The sequence below is a fragment of the Mustela lutreola genome, chromosome 9 (assembly GCF_030435805.1).
Source record: "Mustela lutreola isolate mMusLut2 chromosome 9, mMusLut2.pri, whole genome shotgun sequence".
NCBI lineage: Eukaryota > Metazoa > Chordata > Mammalia > Carnivora > Mustelidae > Mustela > Mustela lutreola.
This window is the reverse complement of record NC_081298.1, coordinates 124,524,858-124,543,807: the sequence shown is the minus strand read 5'-3', so window position 1 is coordinate 124,543,807 and position 18,950 is coordinate 124,524,858. Positions and strand designations below refer to the sequence as shown.

The 18,950-nt window shown below is 50.9% G+C and overlaps 3 protein-coding genes across 8 annotated transcripts; 1 reads left to right on the top strand and 2 right to left on the bottom strand.

The window, feature by feature from the left end:
• Window positions 1–3,474: 3,474 nt before the first annotated feature.
• EIF2B4 (eukaryotic translation initiation factor 2B subunit delta) lies at window positions 3,475–8,477 on the bottom strand. 5 transcript variants are annotated; one of them, XM_059188778.1, is made up of 13 exons: window positions 8,346–8,477; window positions 7,921–7,964; window positions 7,460–7,595; window positions 6,866–7,072; window positions 6,508–6,590; window positions 6,252–6,343; window positions 5,900–6,014; window positions 5,620–5,696; window positions 5,347–5,449; window positions 4,958–5,085; window positions 4,426–4,603; window positions 3,844–4,024; window positions 3,475–3,722 (listed from the first exon to the last, which is right to left on the bottom strand). In XM_059188778.1, the coding sequence occupies exons 1-13, from the start codon at window positions 8,374–8,376 to the stop codon at window positions 3,523–3,525; spliced, it is 1,575 nt and encodes a 524-aa protein (XP_059044761.1). In that variant the 5' UTR covers window positions 8,377–8,477; the 3' UTR covers window positions 3,475–3,522. The 5 variants fall into 5 exon arrangements, with proteins under 5 accessions (XP_059044761.1, XP_059044762.1, XP_059044759.1 ...); XM_059188779.1 differs by having other exon boundaries at window positions 6,866–7,069; window positions 8,346–8,475; XM_059188776.1 differs by lacking the exon at window positions 8,346–8,477 and having other exon boundaries at window positions 7,921–8,316.
• A 169-nt stretch (window positions 8,478–8,646) lies between these two features.
• Window positions 8,647–14,993, top strand: SNX17 (sorting nexin 17). Its single transcript, XM_059188784.1, has 15 exons — window positions 8,647–8,842; window positions 9,311–9,385; window positions 10,789–10,906; window positions 11,432–11,496; window positions 11,764–11,874; window positions 11,987–12,077; window positions 12,251–12,338; window positions 12,575–12,644; window positions 12,933–13,025; window positions 13,118–13,321; window positions 13,450–13,575; window positions 13,738–13,815; window positions 14,187–14,261; window positions 14,354–14,395; window positions 14,488–14,993. Exons 1-15 carry the CDS (start codon window positions 8,780–8,782, stop codon window positions 14,599–14,601), a joined length of 1,413 nt encoding a protein of 470 aa, XP_059044767.1. The 5' UTR covers window positions 8,647–8,779; the 3' UTR covers window positions 14,602–14,993.
• ZNF513 (zinc finger protein 513) lies at window positions 14,697–18,565 on the bottom strand. Of its 2 annotated transcripts, none has more exons than XM_059188782.1 (4): window positions 18,357–18,565; window positions 17,944–18,105; window positions 16,358–16,945; window positions 14,697–16,266 (listed from the first exon to the last, which is right to left on the bottom strand). In XM_059188782.1, exons 1-4 carry the CDS (start codon window positions 18,409–18,411, stop codon window positions 15,440–15,442), a joined length of 1,632 nt encoding a protein of 543 aa, XP_059044765.1. In that variant the 5' UTR covers window positions 18,412–18,565; the 3' UTR covers window positions 14,697–15,439. The 2 variants fall into 2 exon arrangements, with proteins under 2 accessions (XP_059044765.1, XP_059044766.1); XM_059188783.1 differs by lacking the exon at window positions 18,357–18,565 and adding an exon at window positions 18,230–18,323.
• Window positions 18,566–18,950: the final 385 nt, after the last annotated feature.

The window sequence follows — 18,950 nt, the reverse complement described above, 5'->3', positions numbered from 1 at the left end:
ACCCGCCTTGTGGCAGGCAGGGCCAGGCTGGAGCGAGAGTAACTACCCCGGCGCCGTCCGAGCTGAGGGCACAGACTGAGAGAGGAAGCCTTGGCAGGCTGCTGGAGGATCCTCCGCCCCGGGCAGCCGCTCAGGAAGACAAGGGTGGGAGCTACAAAAACACAAAGCGTGCTAGGGAAAGGACACGGAAGGGAAACCAGTAGAAAAACCTTGGCGTGGGGACGCTACCCTGTAATGAGCCTCAGGCTTGGCCCTTGGCCTTGCTTGGGCATAGGCCCTTCCCCATTCCCTCCTTGGGAGATGGGACGCTGGTGAACAAAGAAAGAACGTAACAAATTTCTGCCCTTTCCGAGAGATTTAAAGCCATATAAACTTTACAGGTCTCAGCATATTAACTAGTAGAGTTCAGCATGTATAAATAAGGACAAGAAGGGGTGGAGTCAACCACTCTTTTGTTCCCAAAGAACTTCACCTATTAAAATTCCCTTGGTCACACAAAACATTTGAGAAAAACGTGGGAGGAACTAGCCAAGCTTAAAAGCGGGAGTAAAAGGACTCCCACCCCAACTCTCTTAGTGGCCTAAAGGCAAAAGTAAGTGTGCTGTGACTTAGGACCAACTTTGTGAGAACTCAAAATTTGGTGCAGATAAGGCTGCAGTTCGCCTAATAGTACCATCTTAAATGCTTGTTGGATGGACAGCTCTCAGCTTCAAACACTTCTGTAATGAGGAAATATCTCCACTTCTGCCTCAGATTAGGCTATCTTTGACTTAACTGCAAAATCTTTTATAGTAATTATATTCATTTTTGGGATAAGATATCACATGGCTCAAAACTGAAACAGACGATATAAAGTGAAGACTCCCTTCCACCTGTCTCCACATCCGCACAATCAGTTCCTTGTTACAGATCCAAGATATTTTATATATTTATACATATAAGCAAATTTTTTATATTTACCCTTTTAATTCAAACCCATACACACACTGTCCTGCATCTGGCTTCTTTTAACCGAGTGTACCTTGGAGGTGGTTCCATTTCGGTACATAAAAACCTTCCATTCTTTTTTATGACTGCTTAATAATGATATAAATGTAATACATAGTTGACCACAGGGTTAGAAGCCCCTACCCCTAGGCAGTGGGAAATCTGCATGTTAACTTTTTCTCCCCCCAAACTTAACTACTAAATAGCCTGTTGACTGCAAGTCTGTAAACTGTCAACACATGATTTGCATGTCAATATGTATTATATACTGTATTCTTACAATAATCTAGAGAAAGGAAAATGTTAAGAAAATCATAAATACATTAACAGTAGTGTAACAACAACAACAACAAAAAAACCATATGTAAGTGGACCCACACAGTTAAAACCCATGTTGTTCAACAGTCCACTATAATCTGAATTAGTCCCTTGTTCTTAATGGATATTTAGGTGGTTTCCAGTCCTTTGCAGTGATAAACAATGCTACTATAAATAACTTTGTTACCTCAAGCATGTGCAGCTATTTGGGTAGGTAGCATAAATTCCTAGAGGCAGAATTGCTGGACCAAGGTTTTGGTGCATTTGTAATTTTGATTGACAGGCTATCTTTCAAATGGTCTGTTTCCCTACTTCTAATCTCTACCAGTTACCTTTCTAACATATAGAGTTGATCCTGTGGATCCTCTGCTTAATTTTAATGATTGAGTAATATGCTCAATACATAAAAAAACCCATGAACTGATAATCCTTTTTTAAAAAAAGAGAGAAAGACTACTAATCCACAACTACTTATTGTATGCCACAGGAAGTAAGTAGTGATCAATTCTTGGAAACTAGCAAATAAAAGGAAACATTTATCCTGTCTTTCCAGTATGAACTCTAATTCAGAATAAACAGAAGGAATTATTTTTAGAAGATTACCGGCTAGTAAATATGGAAAGAATCAGAGAATTAGGAGGAAAAATCATTTTGCATCCTCTAATGAAATAATTCAGGCAATAACCACCAGTGGTTATAAAACCACCACATGAAAACTTGGTGAGAAACTTCAAAACGTCAAACTTTAATTGGACCCACTCATCACTGAACATGGGACAAACTGCTATTATTTGCCTCCTGATGTGAGGCGATATGAAACGCAGCACCATTTACTAAGTATTCTTCCCAAAAAGTTGCCTGGAAACAGAGGGGTTAGAGGAATGAGTTAAATGATACCATATGGAAGCCAATAGTCAAATCCAGAGTGGGGAACATTTTATAAGATAACTTGGTATCCGGAACAAGTCAGTGTCCTGAGAACAGGAAAGGCTGAGGAGACTGCTTCTGATAAACTGAACACCTACTTACCAATTGTAATGGACAGATTTGTTTGGGTCCTGATTCAAACCAACTGCAAAAAAGCCAGTTTTTAAGACAAGGGAATTTGATTATGGATTCGACAATACCAAGAATTTAATAGGTGTAACAATAAAACGGTAAACTGCATTTTTTAGAGACACATACTGAGGTTTGTAGGAGTGAAATGATACAATATCTGGGATTTGCTCTAAACTAACTTCAGCAAGGGAAAAAAAAGGAAATAAAAAGCAAATGTGGCCAATCTTGATAATTATTACAGTTAGGATGGGAATTCTTAGCATAGTTCACTCTACTTCTGTTTGAAATTTTTCAATAAAACACACAGAAATGTACACACAAAACCGATGACTCTCCCATTTTTTTAGGCTAACCACAATAGTTAAGACTCACAATCTGTCCCCAGCCCAACCTACCTTTGCGTCTGTATCACTCACTCTCCACATAGGTCTCGGGTGTAGCCTCACCACACCATTCTGACACTGGATTGGCCACTCTGTTTTTGCATTCAAGCTAATCCCACTGCTGATCTGCCTTCTCATTCTTTTCCAACTGGGAAACTCCCGACCCTCATTGATCATATGCTCCTTGTGAAGTCTTCTCTGACCTTATTAGGTTTCCTGGCATCATCTGTGATTGCGTCCTAGGAACTGTTAATATAACTAGTGGAACCTCTCTCACATGCAGATACCGTCTGCTTCCACCAAGATCGGTGTTCCTCAATGGCAGATTGCATAAAAGTTAGGGGTACAGTCTCCCAATCCAGAAAGCATGAGACCAAAACCTGCTTTTGTTACTGTATTGCCCTGGACAAGTAACTCAGCCTCTCTGTGCCTCAGTTTTCTTATTTGCAAAATTTCCTTTGAGAGAGCTATCTTAACCTTCTTAAACAGATCAGAAAGGGATTATAGCAGTTTTGGACACCTAAGAAGTACTCAACACTCAAAAATACCTAAGAAGCACTCAAAACTGAAGATGAGATAATTTAACATATCAATATAAATATTAGATTAATGATCATAAAATACTAAAGATATCTCTTGGATTTGTCCCTATATTCCTCCACATATTTAGCTCAGTGTCTGTAACCTAAGCGATGGCGATACTAAAAGAGATACAAAGGCAGCAGAGTTGCTAAATGCACGGAGTATGTAATTTATTGACCCTGTGTTCCCCCACTCACTGGTCACTACTCTTGACTCGTAGAACAACAGGTACAGAACTGCAAGGAATCATTCCTAGCTCTGTGATCACCAGATCTACCAGTTCTGGGGGTGTCACATCATAGACTAGATTCAACAACCGTAGGGACAGGTGGTTCTGCCAGTTAGCCAGGGCCACATGTTTTCCTCGCTCGCACAGCAGATCATCAGGGTCACCTGCAACAGGAGATGTACCCATTTATGTCCTTTGAGAAAACAAGTTGTAATTTAACCTTTCCTCTCCCTCCAAAATCTCAGATCTTTGGAACCCTCTTTTCTGCCCTCTTGGGCTCCTTACCTAGCTCATTAGAGACAAAGGCATCAGTCTGCACACGCTCACAAAACTTGTATGTTTCACAGCAGACCAGCACTGGCACATTATGCGCTCGTGCCACCAGGGCCAGCTGCGCTGTCCCTACCCGTGACATCACGGACCCGTTGGCCAGGAGTGCATGAGCTCCCAACAGCACCTTAGAAACCTATTGTTTTGAACAGTGGAGAGGCAGAGAAAATGTGGCATGTGATTAATGCACAAAAAGGTTCCCCACTCCTCCCAGGATACCAATATTAAGACAATAACAGAATGTAATGATGGTTCTTCTTGGAAAACACCTGACCGTTGATTGACCCATTCCATCTCCCATAAGAAAATGAAACTCCAAAGTTACTTTTGCCCTGTTTTCTCTTGAGAGCTGCTAGTTTACTGTCCTTACAGTAACGACATTGCTAGACCATGCTGAAGCTGCTTTTCCTATTAAATACAAACAAAGCTATAAAATTCTAGTATATTTAAATAATCATAACCTTGGGAAGATGGGATTATGTCTACACCACTACATCCTTTACCTCCAACTTCAGAGTCCCTTTCCTCTGCTCTCACCTCTGGGAGCACATAGGAGGCTGCAGAAATCAGCAGGTAGGAGGCAGGGACCCCAGCACGGACGAGAAAACGTAGCGTGTGCCTTCCCTCCAGCCGGGGCCGGCTGTCCACCACTACCACCCGAAACCGCCGGTCCTCAGCCCAAGCCTCCTGAAGGATTCGGGATACCAGAGAGGAGCTGGAGTGAATGGAGAGGATGATTCAGGTACAGATGTCACAAACCGACAGCCAGCCAGCTCACTACTAAAAGGCAAAGGGGGGGCGCCTGGGTGGCTCAGTGGGTTAAGCCGCTGCCTTCAGCTCAGGTCATGATCTCAGGGTCCTGGGATCGAGCCCCGCGTTAGGCTCTCTGCTCAGCAGGGAGCCTGCTTCCCTCTCTCTCTCTCTCTCTCTCTGCCTGCCTCTCTGCCTACTTGTGATCTCTGTCTGTCAAATAAACAAATAAAATCTTTAAAAAATAAAAAATAAAAAATAAAAGGCAAAGGGGCAGTCCCTTCTTCCAATTTTCTCAGTCATAGGGTCTGGACCGTACCATCCATATACGAGGATCACATCTCCATTACTGATCTTCTTACAAGCAAAAGAGGAAATTGCCTTAGCTGCGAGCACAATCTTCTCTTGCACATACCGATCAATGGCTGCTCGAAGTTCTGACTTGGCCTAAATGGATTAAAATGCTTAGGGAACAAGAAACGGACACATTTCTTCCTCTGATTATTATGCCAGATGCCAGAGTATGTGCACAAGGATGGATTCAAAGGGGGCCTAGTGGGGGCCCAAGGGTGGCACAAGTCAGACACCCCAACCACTTCCTTCATTCTGGACCAGGGCAGAATGGCCTCACTGTCCCTTCTGGGAGTCCTGAAAGTTTCTCAGCTGTACCCTCAGGTGCATGCCTTGCTCATTCCACATAGTCATCACCTCTTCTTCCCGCTTAGAGCTGCTCACACCCGTGATCTCCTTGTTAAGGAACTTGATGGCGTTGTACATGCTTGCTGACAGAGGACGGCACTGAGCCAGGAAGCTACAAAGACAATACCTCACGTTTGTGCGACTCTACGACTTATGTTTGTAATTAAAAATGTTTTCTCTAAAGACAGAAAATAGAAAAATGAAACGAGATAAGAGCAAGAGAAAGGGTACAAGAAGAGAGCGCGGGGGAGGCGGGAGCGGACTCGAAGTGGTTGTCCTTACCTGAAATAGGGCTTTAGTTTATTCACTAGGTCCCTTGAGAGTTCTTCATTGGGAGGTGTTGTGTAATCCTGAATCACCTACAGGATACACACAGTGATCAACAAAATGTCCCCTAATGAAGGTCTCTGAAAGTGGGCAGTAGGTTATGTTTCACTCAGCAAAGTGCTCTGAGGGTAGAGTCATACCCTCTGTCCCCCAGAGATTACTTCAGAGGAGAGGATGCTGGGGTAGTGTTGGGGAAGGTGGGGTTGGGTCATAGAGGGAACAGGACGGGGCATACCTGCTGCAAGGCACGAAGCAGGGCAATACACCGGGCATTGGAGCCACTGACCAGACCCTGGGAGTACTGCAGGCCGAGTCGCACCATGGCTGGGTGGATCACAGAGGATGGGATGCTGATGGGATGGCGGTGTCACACACTTTGCAAGGGAGCTTGAGCACCTACTGCCCAGCTGCTCCTGATGAAAAGGAACTTCCTTCACTAGCACAGACACCCCCACATCCTCTATAGAGTTTTGCCTTGTGTGCAGGCTTCTTCCCCCAGACCCCATCTCAGATTTCCAGGCACTTTCAATACTAAGTCACCAAAACTCCTAGAACTTAAAAGTTGTGACAATTTCATGGGATCCTACCTCATATACTGAGTCAGAGAGTTTTGTCTGCTGTACTGGGGTAGATGGGAAAAAAGACTGACTTTGGATCCATAATCGTTTCGTGTAGGAACCTTGACAAAACAGGGGAACAGGAGCAGTGGAAAGCAAGTAAATAGTAAGGCTACTTTGCCCCAAATACCCATTCTTCTCCAGAGTCTCCCTTTGCCTCGATCACCTCCCCCAACATCCCATCTCCCTTGGGCAATTTCTGGCACACACCAAAACCACTTCCTACCTGTTGTTGCTCTGGTTTTTTAGCAAGCCTTCTCAGAAGTGTGAGGTCATCGACCTGAGTGTGTTCAGGCAGACGCTTCACTCCTAAAAGATAATGACCATGTTTTCAAGACACTGTAGGTAATAAAAAGAAATCTGCTTCTAAGGGAAAAGCGACATCAAGAAAAACTGAATAGGGAGAGGGGAAAAGCAGGGGAGAAAAGAGGAGAAGAAACGGAGACAGGATGAGGTTGAAGGGGGAATTTTAGCTCTTGGTCCCAAGGCAAAGAATGAGAAGGAAGAGCTGTTTACCATAGGGAAGGCTGAGGTAACACAAGAATTAAAATCAAAATAGAGGTCTCGAGATGAAGGGAAGGTACCTGAGGGGGTTTCTCCAGCTGTGCTGGGGCAGGCCCGAGGAGGTGGCCCTCCTTGTTCCCCTTTCCTTGCCTGTTTCAGGGCCCGCTCAGCCTCCTGCTTAGCTCGCCGTTCAGCACGAAGTTCAGCTTTACTTCGACCAGTTGGAACTTTCTCCCCAGCAGTAGCCAGCTGACTGCCTGGTCCTGGCAGTTCTTTGGTTGGGCCTACTAAAGACAGAAAAAATAGGTGCCCAAGCCCCAGGCAGGTAGTATCTACCTGTGCCCCAGCCAAAGCTTCTATGCTTATATAAACTTCCTCGAAGGATGCCTGGGTGGCTCAGTCCCTTAGGCCCCTGCCTTCAGCTCATGTCATGATCCCAGGGTCCTGGGATGGAGTCCTACATCTGCCTCCTTGGTCAGCAGGGAGCCTGCTTCTCCCTCTGCCTGCAGCTCTCCCTGCTTGTGCACGCCCTCTTTCTGGCAAAGAAATAAAATCCTAAATAAACTTCTTTGCTTTTCACTTGCTCAAACCAGCTCTGTTTGTCCTGTTTCCCCCTCTTCTCCCGCACACATCTACCAGTTCCACACCCCACCCCTTTAAAAAAGCCCCCGCACCTTGACACTGGGCTGCAGGTACAGCAGAGCCAGTTTCTGGTTCCGCTCCCTTTTCCTCCTTCCGCTTCTTCTTCTGCTGTTTCTTTTCCTTCCGAAGCTGCAGCTTCTCTTCTTGGGTCATCTCCCTCCCCGCTGCCTGAGACACAGACATAGAATACTGCTCTTCCCCAACAATGCCAAAGACGATAAAACACTACTGGTGCCTTCCAAGGTTTCTATAAGGTAAAGCCCCTAATGCTCTCTAACTCTAACCAGCTAGCTATTACAAGCTTACATCCCATACAGATCGAAGGTTCTTCTTCAGGATCAGAGTCCTATACTGTTAGGGCTGAAAGAATTCTGTAAAACCTGGCTTTCCTGAGAAATAAAGTGAAACGAGGATGGAGGCTGGGGCGGAACGAAGCTGACACAACCTTCTGCGTAGAACCTAACAGGCGTTTTGGGAGGGCACCCTCACTTACCCCAGGCCGAGTAGAAAGCTCCGCCTTCATCCCAGACCCCGAGTCTGCATCAGAAAACAGGTCACAAAGTGAGCCAGAGAGGCTCCGGGAGGGTTTGGGGCGGCTCGTACCCGGCGCGGCTGGCTGCTGGGTCGGCATGACCACAGCTCAGCCGCCAGGCGGGAGACAAGCCAGGGATCCGCGTGGGGACGCAGTGCGCGGCAGGATCAAAAGGAAGGCGGAGGAGGCAGCCGGGAGGGGCCTCCACCCTTCTCGCCCGAGCCAGCCGGTACGTGGCGCGAAGCTGCCCCCCAGGCAGTGGACCCCAGAGTGTGGAGAGGCGCCGGAACCGAACGACGGGACCCAGAGGGACTCAGGGCTCGGCCGCAGCCTCCTGGCGCCCGGCGGCTCGCTTACCTGTTAGTGCGCCCCCGCCCTTCACTCACCCTCACGAACAGCCACAGCCACGGCAGCCATCACCCTTGATCGTAGGCTCCGCCTGCCGCAGTCCTTGGGCCTACAGCGCCACCTGGGCAGACACCCGGGGCGCGCAGCCCTCGGCGGACTACAATCTCCGACGTGCACTGGGGCTCCGCCCCGAGCTACGGGAACCGAGGAGGGCCTTCTCAGCTTTGGCTCCCAGGCGTGGCAGTGGGCTCTTGCACTTTAGACTACAATTCCCAGCATGCCGGGGGAGCTGCGCCCAGAGCGGACGTCCCACCACCCTTCCCATCCCCGATCCCAGGCCCCCGCCTTCCCCCCCCCCCCCCGCCAAAATGGCGAGTGAGGCAGCGGAGACTCGCTGAGCAGCGGAGGCAAGCGTGTAAAGCCGCTGCGGCCCTGTCAGTCCGGAGCCCACCTGGGCCCTGCCGCAGGGAACATGCACTTTTCCATTCCTGAAACCGAGTCCCGCAGCGGGGACAGCGGCGGCTCCGCCTACGTGGTGAGGAGCGGCCGGAGCCGGGCCGGGCAGGGGCGGGGATAACGGGCCAGAGCCCTCTCCGAGCGGCCTCCGAGGCCTGGGCCGCCACCCTTGGGGTCTGGTCCCAGGCCGCCGACTCCCGACGGCCTTCTTGGTATCTTATATCCCGTCTCAGATTCGTCCAAAGGTCGCCCAAGCTCCTTCAGGTCCTTTGTTTCTCCGCGTCGTCTCCCTCTATCTGGGCCGCGGCCACTCTGGTGGGCGTCACTGGCCTGTGGGGAGGGAGACTGCGGCATGAGCTCCCGAGTTGACCCCCGGCTGGTCCTTATGCTCTAGGACCCACCCCTGGGGTAAACAGACTAATAAACCCTCGGACGATCTCGGTGTGTTACCTAGACGGAGCTGGTGCCAGACGACTTCTGGCCACGGTTTTCAATGGGGTTGTCCAGGCCGCGACCCTATAATGTTTGCCTGCTTTTGTGTCTTCAGGCCTATAACATTCACGTGAATGGAGTCCTGCATTGCCGGGTGCGCTACAGCCAGCTCCTGGGGCTGCACGAGCAGGTGGGACCAGTACCCCTGCCTTGAGGCAGCTTTCAAGCCCTTTCCTACACTTGGGCATCGTTATCTTCATTTTCCCCCTCTTGGCTCTCTCCTAGGCTGTGTAGTTTTCCTTTAATCACTGCTACTGGGAAGGGTCTGGTGCTTTATCTTACCGATTGACATTTCCGGGGAACTCCCTAACAAGATTGCTGTCTTGCTGCTTTAACTGCTTCTCTTTATACTCATATCCGCCTTTCTGCTTTCCTGTCCACAGTCTTCCTTCACCCTTTGCCCGTGCATGAAAAAAGCGACCTCCTCCCTCTGCTGCCAGAGTACATTTCTTCTGCCATCTGAACTACAACTTGAAATTCTTTTTCCTTCTCATACAAATCATTCACGGATCCTTCTGTGTTCTTTAGCTCATTTCAGTGGGCCTAACTGTTCAGTTATCTTTATGTATCTCTGATGCAGTGTTTCTATGTTATCCTCAGCAGATTGCAAGCTCTATTCAACTCAGTAGTGTGTCCTGGTTCTACTGATAACTAGAGCAGTTACTTAATTTCTTTGGGCCTTAGTTTCTTTTCTTTTCTTTTTTTTTTTTTTTTTAAGATTTTATTTATCTATCTGACAGAGAAATCACAAGTAGGCAAAGAGGCAGGCAGAGAGAGGGGGGAAGCCGACTCCCCGCCGAGCAGAGGACCCTAAGATCACTACCTGAGCCGAAGGCAGAGGCTTAACCCACTGAGCCACCCAGGCACCCTGGGCCTTAGTTTCTAAGACTGAAAAATGTATTTGTTGGTCTGCAAAGTCCCTTTAAGTCTTTTTTTTTTTTCTTTTAAGATTTTATTTGACAGACAGATCACAAGTAGGCATAGAAGCAGGAAGAGAGAGAGGGGTAAGCAGGCTCCCTGCTGAGCACAGACCCAGATATGGGGCTCGATCCCACGACCCTGAGATCATGACCTGAGCTGAAGGCAGAGGCTTAACCCACTGAGCCACCCAGGCGCCCCTCCTTTTTAAGTCTTAACATATTTTGTAAATGTATTAGCTGTACTTAACTGGGAACATAAATTTTTCTTTTAAAGTTCTTCTGGTGAGGGTTCAATGAAGACGGTCTTGCTGAATAAAGAGTTCCCTAGGCCCTGGCCCTATACAAACCCTACCCACACTGTGAAGGGCCTGACTTGTACATAGTAAGATGGGAAAGAACTTAATATTTGGGACAGAAGAATGGCTCCACTGGGATGCTACCTCTGCCAGAGGAATGATTTCCTGGATTACCAGGGTAGATGGGGCCGGGGCAGGGGTGGAGAGATGGCAGTTGAGGGAAGGGAAGGGGAACTCAAAAGAACACACTGAGTGTGGATTGCCTCTTCTCATTTGCTGTGTTTTATGTGAAGGGTTGTATCTCTTTCCCCAAATAGCTTCGGAAGGAGTATGGGGCCAATGTTCTTCCTGCATTTCCCCCAAAGAAGCTTTTCTCTCTGACACCTGCTGAGGTAGAACAGAGGAGAGAGCAGTTGGAGAAGTACATGCAAGCTGGTGAGTGGTTGAAGGGAACTTTAGGCTGTTTAGAGAGCTGTGGGAAGAGATTGAAAACTGCTGGTTCTGTAGACGGGCCTGAATTAATTTCTACAGCTGGGGAGCCTCTTGTTTGATCTATTCATTAGGAAAAGTAAATAACACACAAGGATGGTCTAGGTATCAGCAAAGCAATTTGGCCAATAGACTAATACAGTTCAGAAATACCAGTGTAACACTTCATAGTCTTAAAGCAGTTTAGATGGGTGGGGGAGAACTTAATTTGTATCTGACATGCTTTAGATTAACATCATTGTTATTTCCCCAGTGCTATAGACTGGACTCAACTAGATGGCAGCCAAGGGTGGGGCAGGTGAAGGATATTTGCAAACAGTGAGGTGAGGCGAGGCTAGCTGGGGGATGTAACAGGCCATCATCAGCCCAGGAAATGGGGTATGGGGAGAACCTACCAAGAAAAGAACTGGGGGGGGGGGGAGTCAAGAGGGAGTCCTAAGTTACTGGAATAGTGTTCTCTTGTCCCCATAGTTCGACAAGACCCGCTGCTTGGGAGCAGTGAGACCTTCAACAGCTTCCTGCGTCGGGCACAACAGGTAAGGCTCTGGGTGGGAACGAGATTTAAGGGAAAGGACTTTCCTATAGGGCCATGGCATTTTTAAGGCAGTGGCTACAGAAGAGTCATCCTGGTACCTTTTTTTATGGGAGGGGGCTTCTGCTGTACCAGTGAAATCAAGGAAACCCAGCCTGTAATTAAGCAACTAAGAATAAAGACACTAGAAGGACCTAGAAATAGAGTTGGGAATGGACGCTGGGCAAGCATTAACAAGGCTTGTTATGTTCCTCATGTGTGTTCACTCCAGGAGACACAGCAGGTCCCCACCGAGGAGGTTTCCTTGGAAGTGCTACTCAGCAATGGGCAGAAAGTTCTGGTCAATGTGCTAACTTCGGATCAGACTGAAGATGTCCTAGAGGTGAGGCACTTATACTGCACGGCCCCACCTCCTCTGCACCCCCAGGATCCCAGGTTTGGGGGTGATGAGAACGAGCCAGTATGATGAGCTGTACTTGCTTCCCTATCCCCAGGCTGTGGCTGCAAAGCTGGATCTTCCGGATGACTTGATCGGATACTTTAGTCTCTTTCTAGTTCGAGAGAAAGAGGACGGAACCTTTTCTTGTGAGTTTCTATGGACATGACTTCTTCCCTGTGCTTCTAGTAATGAATTTGCCCTGCTAATTCCTACCCAAATCTGACATTTCCTCAGGGCTTCTCTCTTGATTTTTCTCCCCTTGAGTCTTATATTTCCTTTCTTTCTTTCTTTTTTTTTTTTTTAACCTTTTAACCCATAGTCGTCCGGAAGTTGCAAGAGTTTGAGCTGCCTTATGTGTCTGTTACCAGTCTTCGGAGTCAAGAGTATAAGATTGTGCTAAGGAAGAGGTCAGGGCTGGGCTTGGAGGAGGGGGAGGGTGCTGCTGGTGATTACTGGGCCGTGTACTGAGACAGAGTAACCTGGACAAGGGGGTAGTGCTGGGTGATACTACCAGGCCTCTCAAGCTTCCTCCCACTATACCACCCTATTTGCCCGGTAGTTCTAGATTGCTATTTTCTATTCTACCTCTCTTGCCTTACCCCAGCTTAGCCCCGTTACCCCTTTCCACCCCTTGGCCTCACAGTTATTGGGACTCTGCCTATGACGACGATGTCATGGAGAACCGGGTTGGCCTGAACCTGCTTTATGCTCAGGTGAGCTTGAAGCTGCCTCAGAACCCTTCCCCTGAAACAGATACTGGTGTCCCACTCCGCTGAGGAAACTCTTCATGTCTTTACACCCAGTTCACGGGAAAGTTCCTAGAATACTATCAGGGCACCTGGCACTCTCCCTACTTTGTAAGCTGATCTAGTCAAGGACTTACTGCAAAGAGCTTACTCAAGCATGGCGCTAAGGGTCAGGCTGGACAGAGGTAACTGGACACTTCTCCTTGGACCTCTGATTGGAAGCCCCAAACCCCCCACCCGTTGTCTCCACTGTAGACGGTATCAGACATCGAGCGTGGGTGGATTCTGGTCACCAAGGAGCAGCAGCGGCAGCTCAAATCTCTGCAAGAGAAGGTCTCCAAGAAGGAGGTGAGCCTGCTTTCCTTTCTCCTTCCAAGGGTTGTTTTCTGACTCACCCTACTTCCCCTCCTGACACATCCCGCATGGTGACTGGGTTTCAGTTCCTGCGGCTGGCGCAGACACTGCGGCACTATGGCTACTTGCGCTTTGATGCCTGTGTGGCTGACTTCCCAGAGAAGGACTGTCCCGTGGTGGTGAGCGCAGGCAACAGTGAGCTCAGCCTCCAGCTCCGCCTGCCTGGCCAGCAACTCCGCGAAGGTTCCTTCCGGGTCACCCGCATGCGGTGCTGGCGCGTCACCTCCTCTGTGAGTTGGGGTAGGCCTTTGGGATGGTGGTCTGGCAAGCCTTGAGCTTCAGGAATGGGCTGCAGTTGATTAAAGAGGGAGACAGATGGGCCGGAACAATCTCAGCCTAACTCTATTCTCTCTCCCAGGTGCCACTGCCCAGTGGAGGCACAAGCAGCCCAGGCCGGGGCCGGGGTGAGGTGCGCCTGGAACTGGCTTTTGAATACCTCATGAGCAAGGACCGGCTACAGTGGGTCACCATCACCAGCCCCCAGGTGTGAGCCCACCCTCAGGCCTCCTCTGGAGCCCATTGCACCGTCTCTTAGATACCCAAGTCTAGGGCTTCCAGGACTCCATGTGAGTGGGAGCCCTTGTCTTAGGGGTGTTGGGCTCAGGATGACCACTCTAGTCAGGCTGAGCTCTCTTCTTGCCCTCAGGCCATCATGATGAGTATCTGCTTACAGTCCATGGTAGATGAATTGATGGTGAAGAAATCTGGTGGCAGCATCAGGAAGGTAAGCAACAGGTGTGGACCAAACAGCTGAGTTTTTATGCTCTCCCTGCCTCTTGTCCTGGGTCTGAGGCTTCTCCCAAGAGGGAGAAGTGATGGAAAATCCAAAAGGATCCTACTCTTTTTTTTTTTTTTTTAAAGATTTTATTTATTTGACAGAGAGAGATCACAAGTAGGCAGAGAGGCAGGCAGAGAGAGAGAGAGGAGGAAGCAGGTTCCCTGCTGAGCAGAGAGCCTGATGCGGGACTCGATCCCAGGACCCTGAGGATCCCAGGACCCTGAGATCATGACCTGAGCCGAAGGCAGCGGCTTAACCCACTGAGCCACCCAGGCGCCCCCAAAAGGATCCTACTCTTATCAGCACTTCATCCCTAGATGCTGCGCAGACGAGTGGGGGGCACCCTGAGACGCTCAGACAGCCAGCAAGCAGTGAAGTCCCCACCCCTGCTTGTAAGTATCACTTTCTGGTCAGTACCCCACCCGCCAGCCTTGTCTTATTTCCCCTGCTGAGGTCTCTGACACCTCCGCCTCCTCTTCCTCAGGAGTCACCTGATGCCAGTCGGGAGTCCATGGTCAAACTCTCAGTGAGTTTCCCATGTGGGTTGGTGAGGTTGGTGCTGGTAGGGGATCTCAGGGAGGCTCAAGCCCTCTGACCCCAACCCTGCCTTTGTTACAGAGCAAGCTGAGTGCCGTGAGCTTGCGAGGGATTGGCAGTCCCAGCACAGATGCCAGTGCCAGTGATGTCCACGGCAATTTTGCCTTCGAGGGCATTGGAGATGAGGATCTGTGATCTCCAGTGCTCAGATGTCTGCCCTCTACCCCGGAGGAATGTTCAGAAACTTGCCCTGTGCCTGTATCCCCCAAGCCAGGGGGGTCTTTTCCTTCCTTCCTTCCCCTTTCTTCTCTTGGCCAGGGGCTTCCTAACCCACCTTCCCATCCACCCCCTGGGCTGGCTGCACAAAGGAGTGTTCTCTCTTTTCAGAGCTGGCCCTCAATGCCAAATTAGCATTTAGTATTTTGCACAAAGTCCAAGGGACCATGGCTACCTGCCTTGGGGAGGAACTGCAGCTTCCCCTGGGGCTGCTTCTGGCTTCTCGGGGCCATGGGCCAAGGGGATGGGCAGAGGTCTATGTACGGTCTGGCTCAACTCCCCGTCATTAAACTCAGCCTGACTGCTGCCTACCTCTGGTTCCCTTTCACTGCCCCTGCCCCCCCCCCATCACAGCACAGACTGCTGCACTAAGGGTAAGGTGCTTGCCACTGCCAATTCAGCATAGACATGGCTTTGTTAGTGTTTCCTTTATTATAAAGCACTGAAATAAGTTAAATAAACAGGTGGGAGGCTGGGCAATCCCCCAGCCAGTTCCTCTCCTGCCCCTGGGAGCAGTGGAGGTGAACACAGGGCCCTTCTCACTGAGCTCATGAAGTGCATCAGTCAAGGCAAGGCCCCCTGGTCCATATGGGCCCCTCGCCCATGGGGTCTGAGCTGGTCCATATAGTGCCTAGGTTAGTCTGTGGAGCCCCTGGCCAGCGGGGGAGGAAGTAGGAGGTGGCTTCTGGTCCATCTGTATAAAACGTACAGGAGAGGCAGGGCTAATCCATAGGGCCCTGAGGGAGAAGGACCTAGTTCAGGGCGAGTCCGTATGGAGAGCCCGGCTACCAGCGGCACTCAAAGCTGTCGGACCCCGAGAGCTCAACACAGAGGAGGGGCTGTGAGCTGGGGCCCAGCCCTCAGAGGCAGAGAGGCCAGGCCCTCCTGCCCCACCATGGCCATGCACCTTCTGGTGGCGTTTGTAGTTGTCCCAGTGGCCTGTGGTGTAGGCGCAGGTGGCACAGCGGAAGGGCTTCTCGCCTGTGTGCCGCAGCATGTGGCGCTTGAGGTTCATGCTCTGATTGCAGCTGTAGTTGCAAAGGCTACACCGAAAAGGTTTGTCCCCAGAGTGGATGCGACCATGACGCTTGAGGTTGGCCAGGTTGCCACAGGCATAGGGGCAGAGGGGGCACTTGTAGGGCTTCTCCCCTGTGTGGACGCGCTGGTGCCGTTTCAGGTTATCCAAATGAGCAGAGGCATAGGGACAGCGGGCACAGCGAAAGGGCTTCTCGCCACTGTGCGTCTTCATATGCCGGGCCAGGTGGTTGGGATAATGAGTGGCAAAGGGGCAGAGGCTACAGGCAAAGCCTTTGTCACTGGGGCCTTGGGGCCCCCCACTGGCACCCCCTCCAGCCTCTCCTCGCATGCAGCGCCCACACATGGCAGCTCCCAGCCGACTACCCTCGCCCTCCTCCAGCTCCTGTCCACAGTTCCGGCAGGTCCAAGGGAACAGCAGCTCTGGCAGTGGTTCTGAGCCAGTCCCACAGAGGCCCTCCCCTTCACCCCGCAGCTGCCCACAGTCCGGCAGGAAACTGGCACCACCTGGTGGCACATGGAGGCTCAAATCTGGAAGCAGCAGAGCATCTGTGGGGACAATGAGACCTGAGCTATGAATTCAAGTATCCCTAAGGCCACCCACCCATGTCCCAGGTTCTTTTGGTTTCTGGCTTTTTACCTTCAGGTCGCCGGGGCACTGCCCCCTCCTGCTCTGTGGGACTGGGAGGCCGGGTGGGACGTGGAGCACAGCAGCGGAAGCCACAGGTCGGGCAGGGAGGAGTGGGGGGCCCCGCGTGGGTACGCTGATGCCGCCTCAGGTTGCCCAGGCTGCTGCAGGCAAAGGGGCAGTGGGGACAGCGGTAGGGCTTCTCGCCAGTGTGGGTGCGGGTATGTCGCGTCAGGTTGACGAGCTGGGCTGAGGCGTAGGGGCAGCGGCCACAGCGGAACGGCTTCTCCCCGCTGTGTGTCTGCATGTGCCGCTTCAGGTGGCTCGAGTAGTGGGACACGAAGGCGCAGAGGCGGCATGAGTACAGTAGCCGTGGGGGCAGCGGGGGCCCCCCACCCGGCCCTCCTGCCCCACAACACGGCCCCTCACCTGTCGGCCCCCCACACAGCTGGCAGGCTGGGCCTGGCCTCTCACCCCTGGCCTCCCCTGGACCCCTGGCTGGTTCCTCAACTTCACTCTCAGCACTTAGTGGCCGGCCGCCCCCAGACTCGTCATCACTCAGCCCGTAGGGAAGCCCAGGCCTGGCCCCCAGAGAGTCTCCTGGCAAGACAGACATGAGAAGAGACATCAGTGTGGGGTAGGACCAGGCTCCAAATTCGCTTTCTCAGTGGTGTCTCCCCACTCCTCGCCCTTGCTTGGCCCCACCCTTCACTTCAATGATCCTGAAAATTCAATATGAATTACCTGCTTCTGAGCCTGTACTAACCTAGTGATGACAGCTGTACCTAATTCCACTGCACAGAAAAAGATCAAAGGCTCACAGTGGACCACAGGTTAAAATGAATCAATACTTAATTAGCTGGTTTTTGAGATAAGAAATTAAAGAGAAAATACACAAGGCAGAGGCCTGAGACCTTATTCTAAGCTCTGTATTAGGAAGGTCTTTTTTAGTATAGAGCTGATTATATAATAAAAACTATGTCAAGAATGAGGCAAAATCTAGAGAGAAGTGGAAACAAAGTAATGTGCCTAAAAGATTTTCTTTTACATGGATTCCCCCAATGATTTTCAAAAACATCCTTTGTATAGGTGGCATAAGTGGGTAGATGGTGCACCAAATTAGGATGGGGTGATGTTAAGATTGACAGGGAAAAGGAATGTTCAAGAACACTTGGGGGTAGGGACCAAAACCTCAATAGAAAAGGGTTTATGCTGCAGGTGAAAGGCAGATTAGGCACAACTTAATTTCAACAAGAAGTTGTTTCCCTGACCCTCTTAAGCTTCATATAAAGAACGTGCTAGGCAGAAGAACAAGGTTATTAAAAAAAGGACATTAACTTTTAACCAGTTGTTCCATGTGATTCATGCACTGTCCTATTCATACCACCTTTGGACCAGGCCGCAGAACTTCACCTCAACAAAGTGAAGGAGCTCACTGGACCATTAGGCAAGTGAAAAAAATCTAGCTCAATTCTAAAATCATCCCTAGGTTGTGGCACTGTTTCATGTTTTGCTCACTGGCACTAAATCCTAACCCGCCTCTTGAAGGGCTGAAGTTCCAGCGGCCACTAATCCTTAACCAAGTCCCTCAAACCCACCTTCAGAGTCTCTCTCGAAGCCCATGAGCTGGTCGCTGTTGCCGTCACCTTCCTCCTCTTCCTCTTCCTCTTCCTCCTCAAACTCCAGATCCTGGCCTAGTAGCAAATCACTCTCCAATACGAGGGCCCCGGGTCCTTCGTCGAGGGAGTCTTCGGTATCCACTGAAGAAGGGAGGGGGCTTGTAGATTCTCCCTCAGGAACCGAGCCCATCATCCGCACCCCGGGAGCTAGCCCTCGAAACCCGTACTTCCCGAACTCGCAGACCCTCTCGGGTTCCCTTAGTACCTCGGTAGGAAGCTAGGAGTCCAGATCGCCCACCCCATCCCTCAGGAGTCCCCCTCCACCCCGACCTGCACCCACTCCACTGACCCCACCCCCGCTCCTCCCCCCCTCGCGGCCCCTGACCCCTGACCTTTGACCCCCTCGCATTTCACGGGCTGCGGGTGGCTCTGCTTCCTTCGGGGCATCGTGACCGGCTCCAGCCCGACGCGCCTCCGGCCTGCGGCCGCCCGGCCCCGCCCCTCCCAATCCGGCCTGCACGCCCGCCCTTCTTCTCAGGGCCCGCGGGCCGCCCCCATGCAGCGGCGCGGGCCCCGGGCAGCCCCCGGCCCTGGCCCCGGCGCCCAGCTCAGGCCGCTCCCGCCGCCGCCGCCGCGTCCATTCATGGAGCCCCCTACCCCCCCCCCCCCCTACGGAGACCAGCTGGTACCTCCGTCCTCGCTTCCGCTTCCGCTGCCGCAGAGCCACACGGGACGCGTAGTCCGTGGAAAGCATTAGCGGCGAAAACGTCCACAGCATGACCAGGAAGTGATTGTGACGTAAGGAAGCGAGCGAGCCAATCAGAGATGAGATAGAAACCAGCCGGGTGAGGAAAGTAGAAGCCATGGCCCTGCCTTCAGTCTTAGTAGCCGCCCAGCAGGTCCTTATCCTTACCTGAAGGAACTAGTAAACTATTCCTGATTCCAGAGGAGGTTGAGGATGAGCCGTGAGGCTAGGCCAGCCTGCC

Coding starts and splice junctions, on each gene's coding strand:
- EIF2B4 (XM_059188776.1), bottom strand. CDS start 8,058: ATGCCGACCCAGCAGCCAGCCGCGCCGGGTACGAGCCGCCCCAAACCC. Junction 5,697..5,899: donor TGCTTCGTGCCTTGCAGCAG/GTATGCCCCGTC, acceptor TGTATCCTGTAG/GTGATTCAGGATTACACAAC. Junction 5,086..5,346: donor GCTCTAAGCGGGAAGAAGAG/GTGATGACTATG, acceptor TAATCCATTTAG/GCCAAGTCAGAACTTCGAGC.
- SNX17 (XM_059188784.1), top strand. CDS start 8,780: ATGCACTTTTCCATTCCTGAAACCGAGTCCCGCAGCGGGGACAGCGGC. Junction 11,875..11,986: donor AGACTGAAGATGTCCTAGAG/GTGAGGCACTTA, acceptor CCCTATCCCCAG/GCTGTGGCTGCAAAGCTGGA. Junction 14,262..14,353: donor TGAAGTCCCCACCCCTGCTT/GTAAGTATCACT, acceptor CCTCTTCCTCAG/GAGTCACCTGATGCCAGTCG.
- ZNF513 (XM_059188782.1), bottom strand. CDS start 18,411: ATGCCCCGAAGGAAGCAGAGCCACCCGCAGCCCGTGAAATGCGAGGGG. Junction 18,106..18,356: donor GAAATGCGAGGGGGTCAAAG/GTCAGGGGTCAG, acceptor TCCCTTCTTCAG/TGGATACCGAAGACTCCCTC. Junction 16,946..17,943: donor CTTCGAGAGAGACTCTGAAG/GTGGGTTTGAGG, acceptor CTGTCTTGCCAG/GAGACTCTCTGGGGGCCAGG.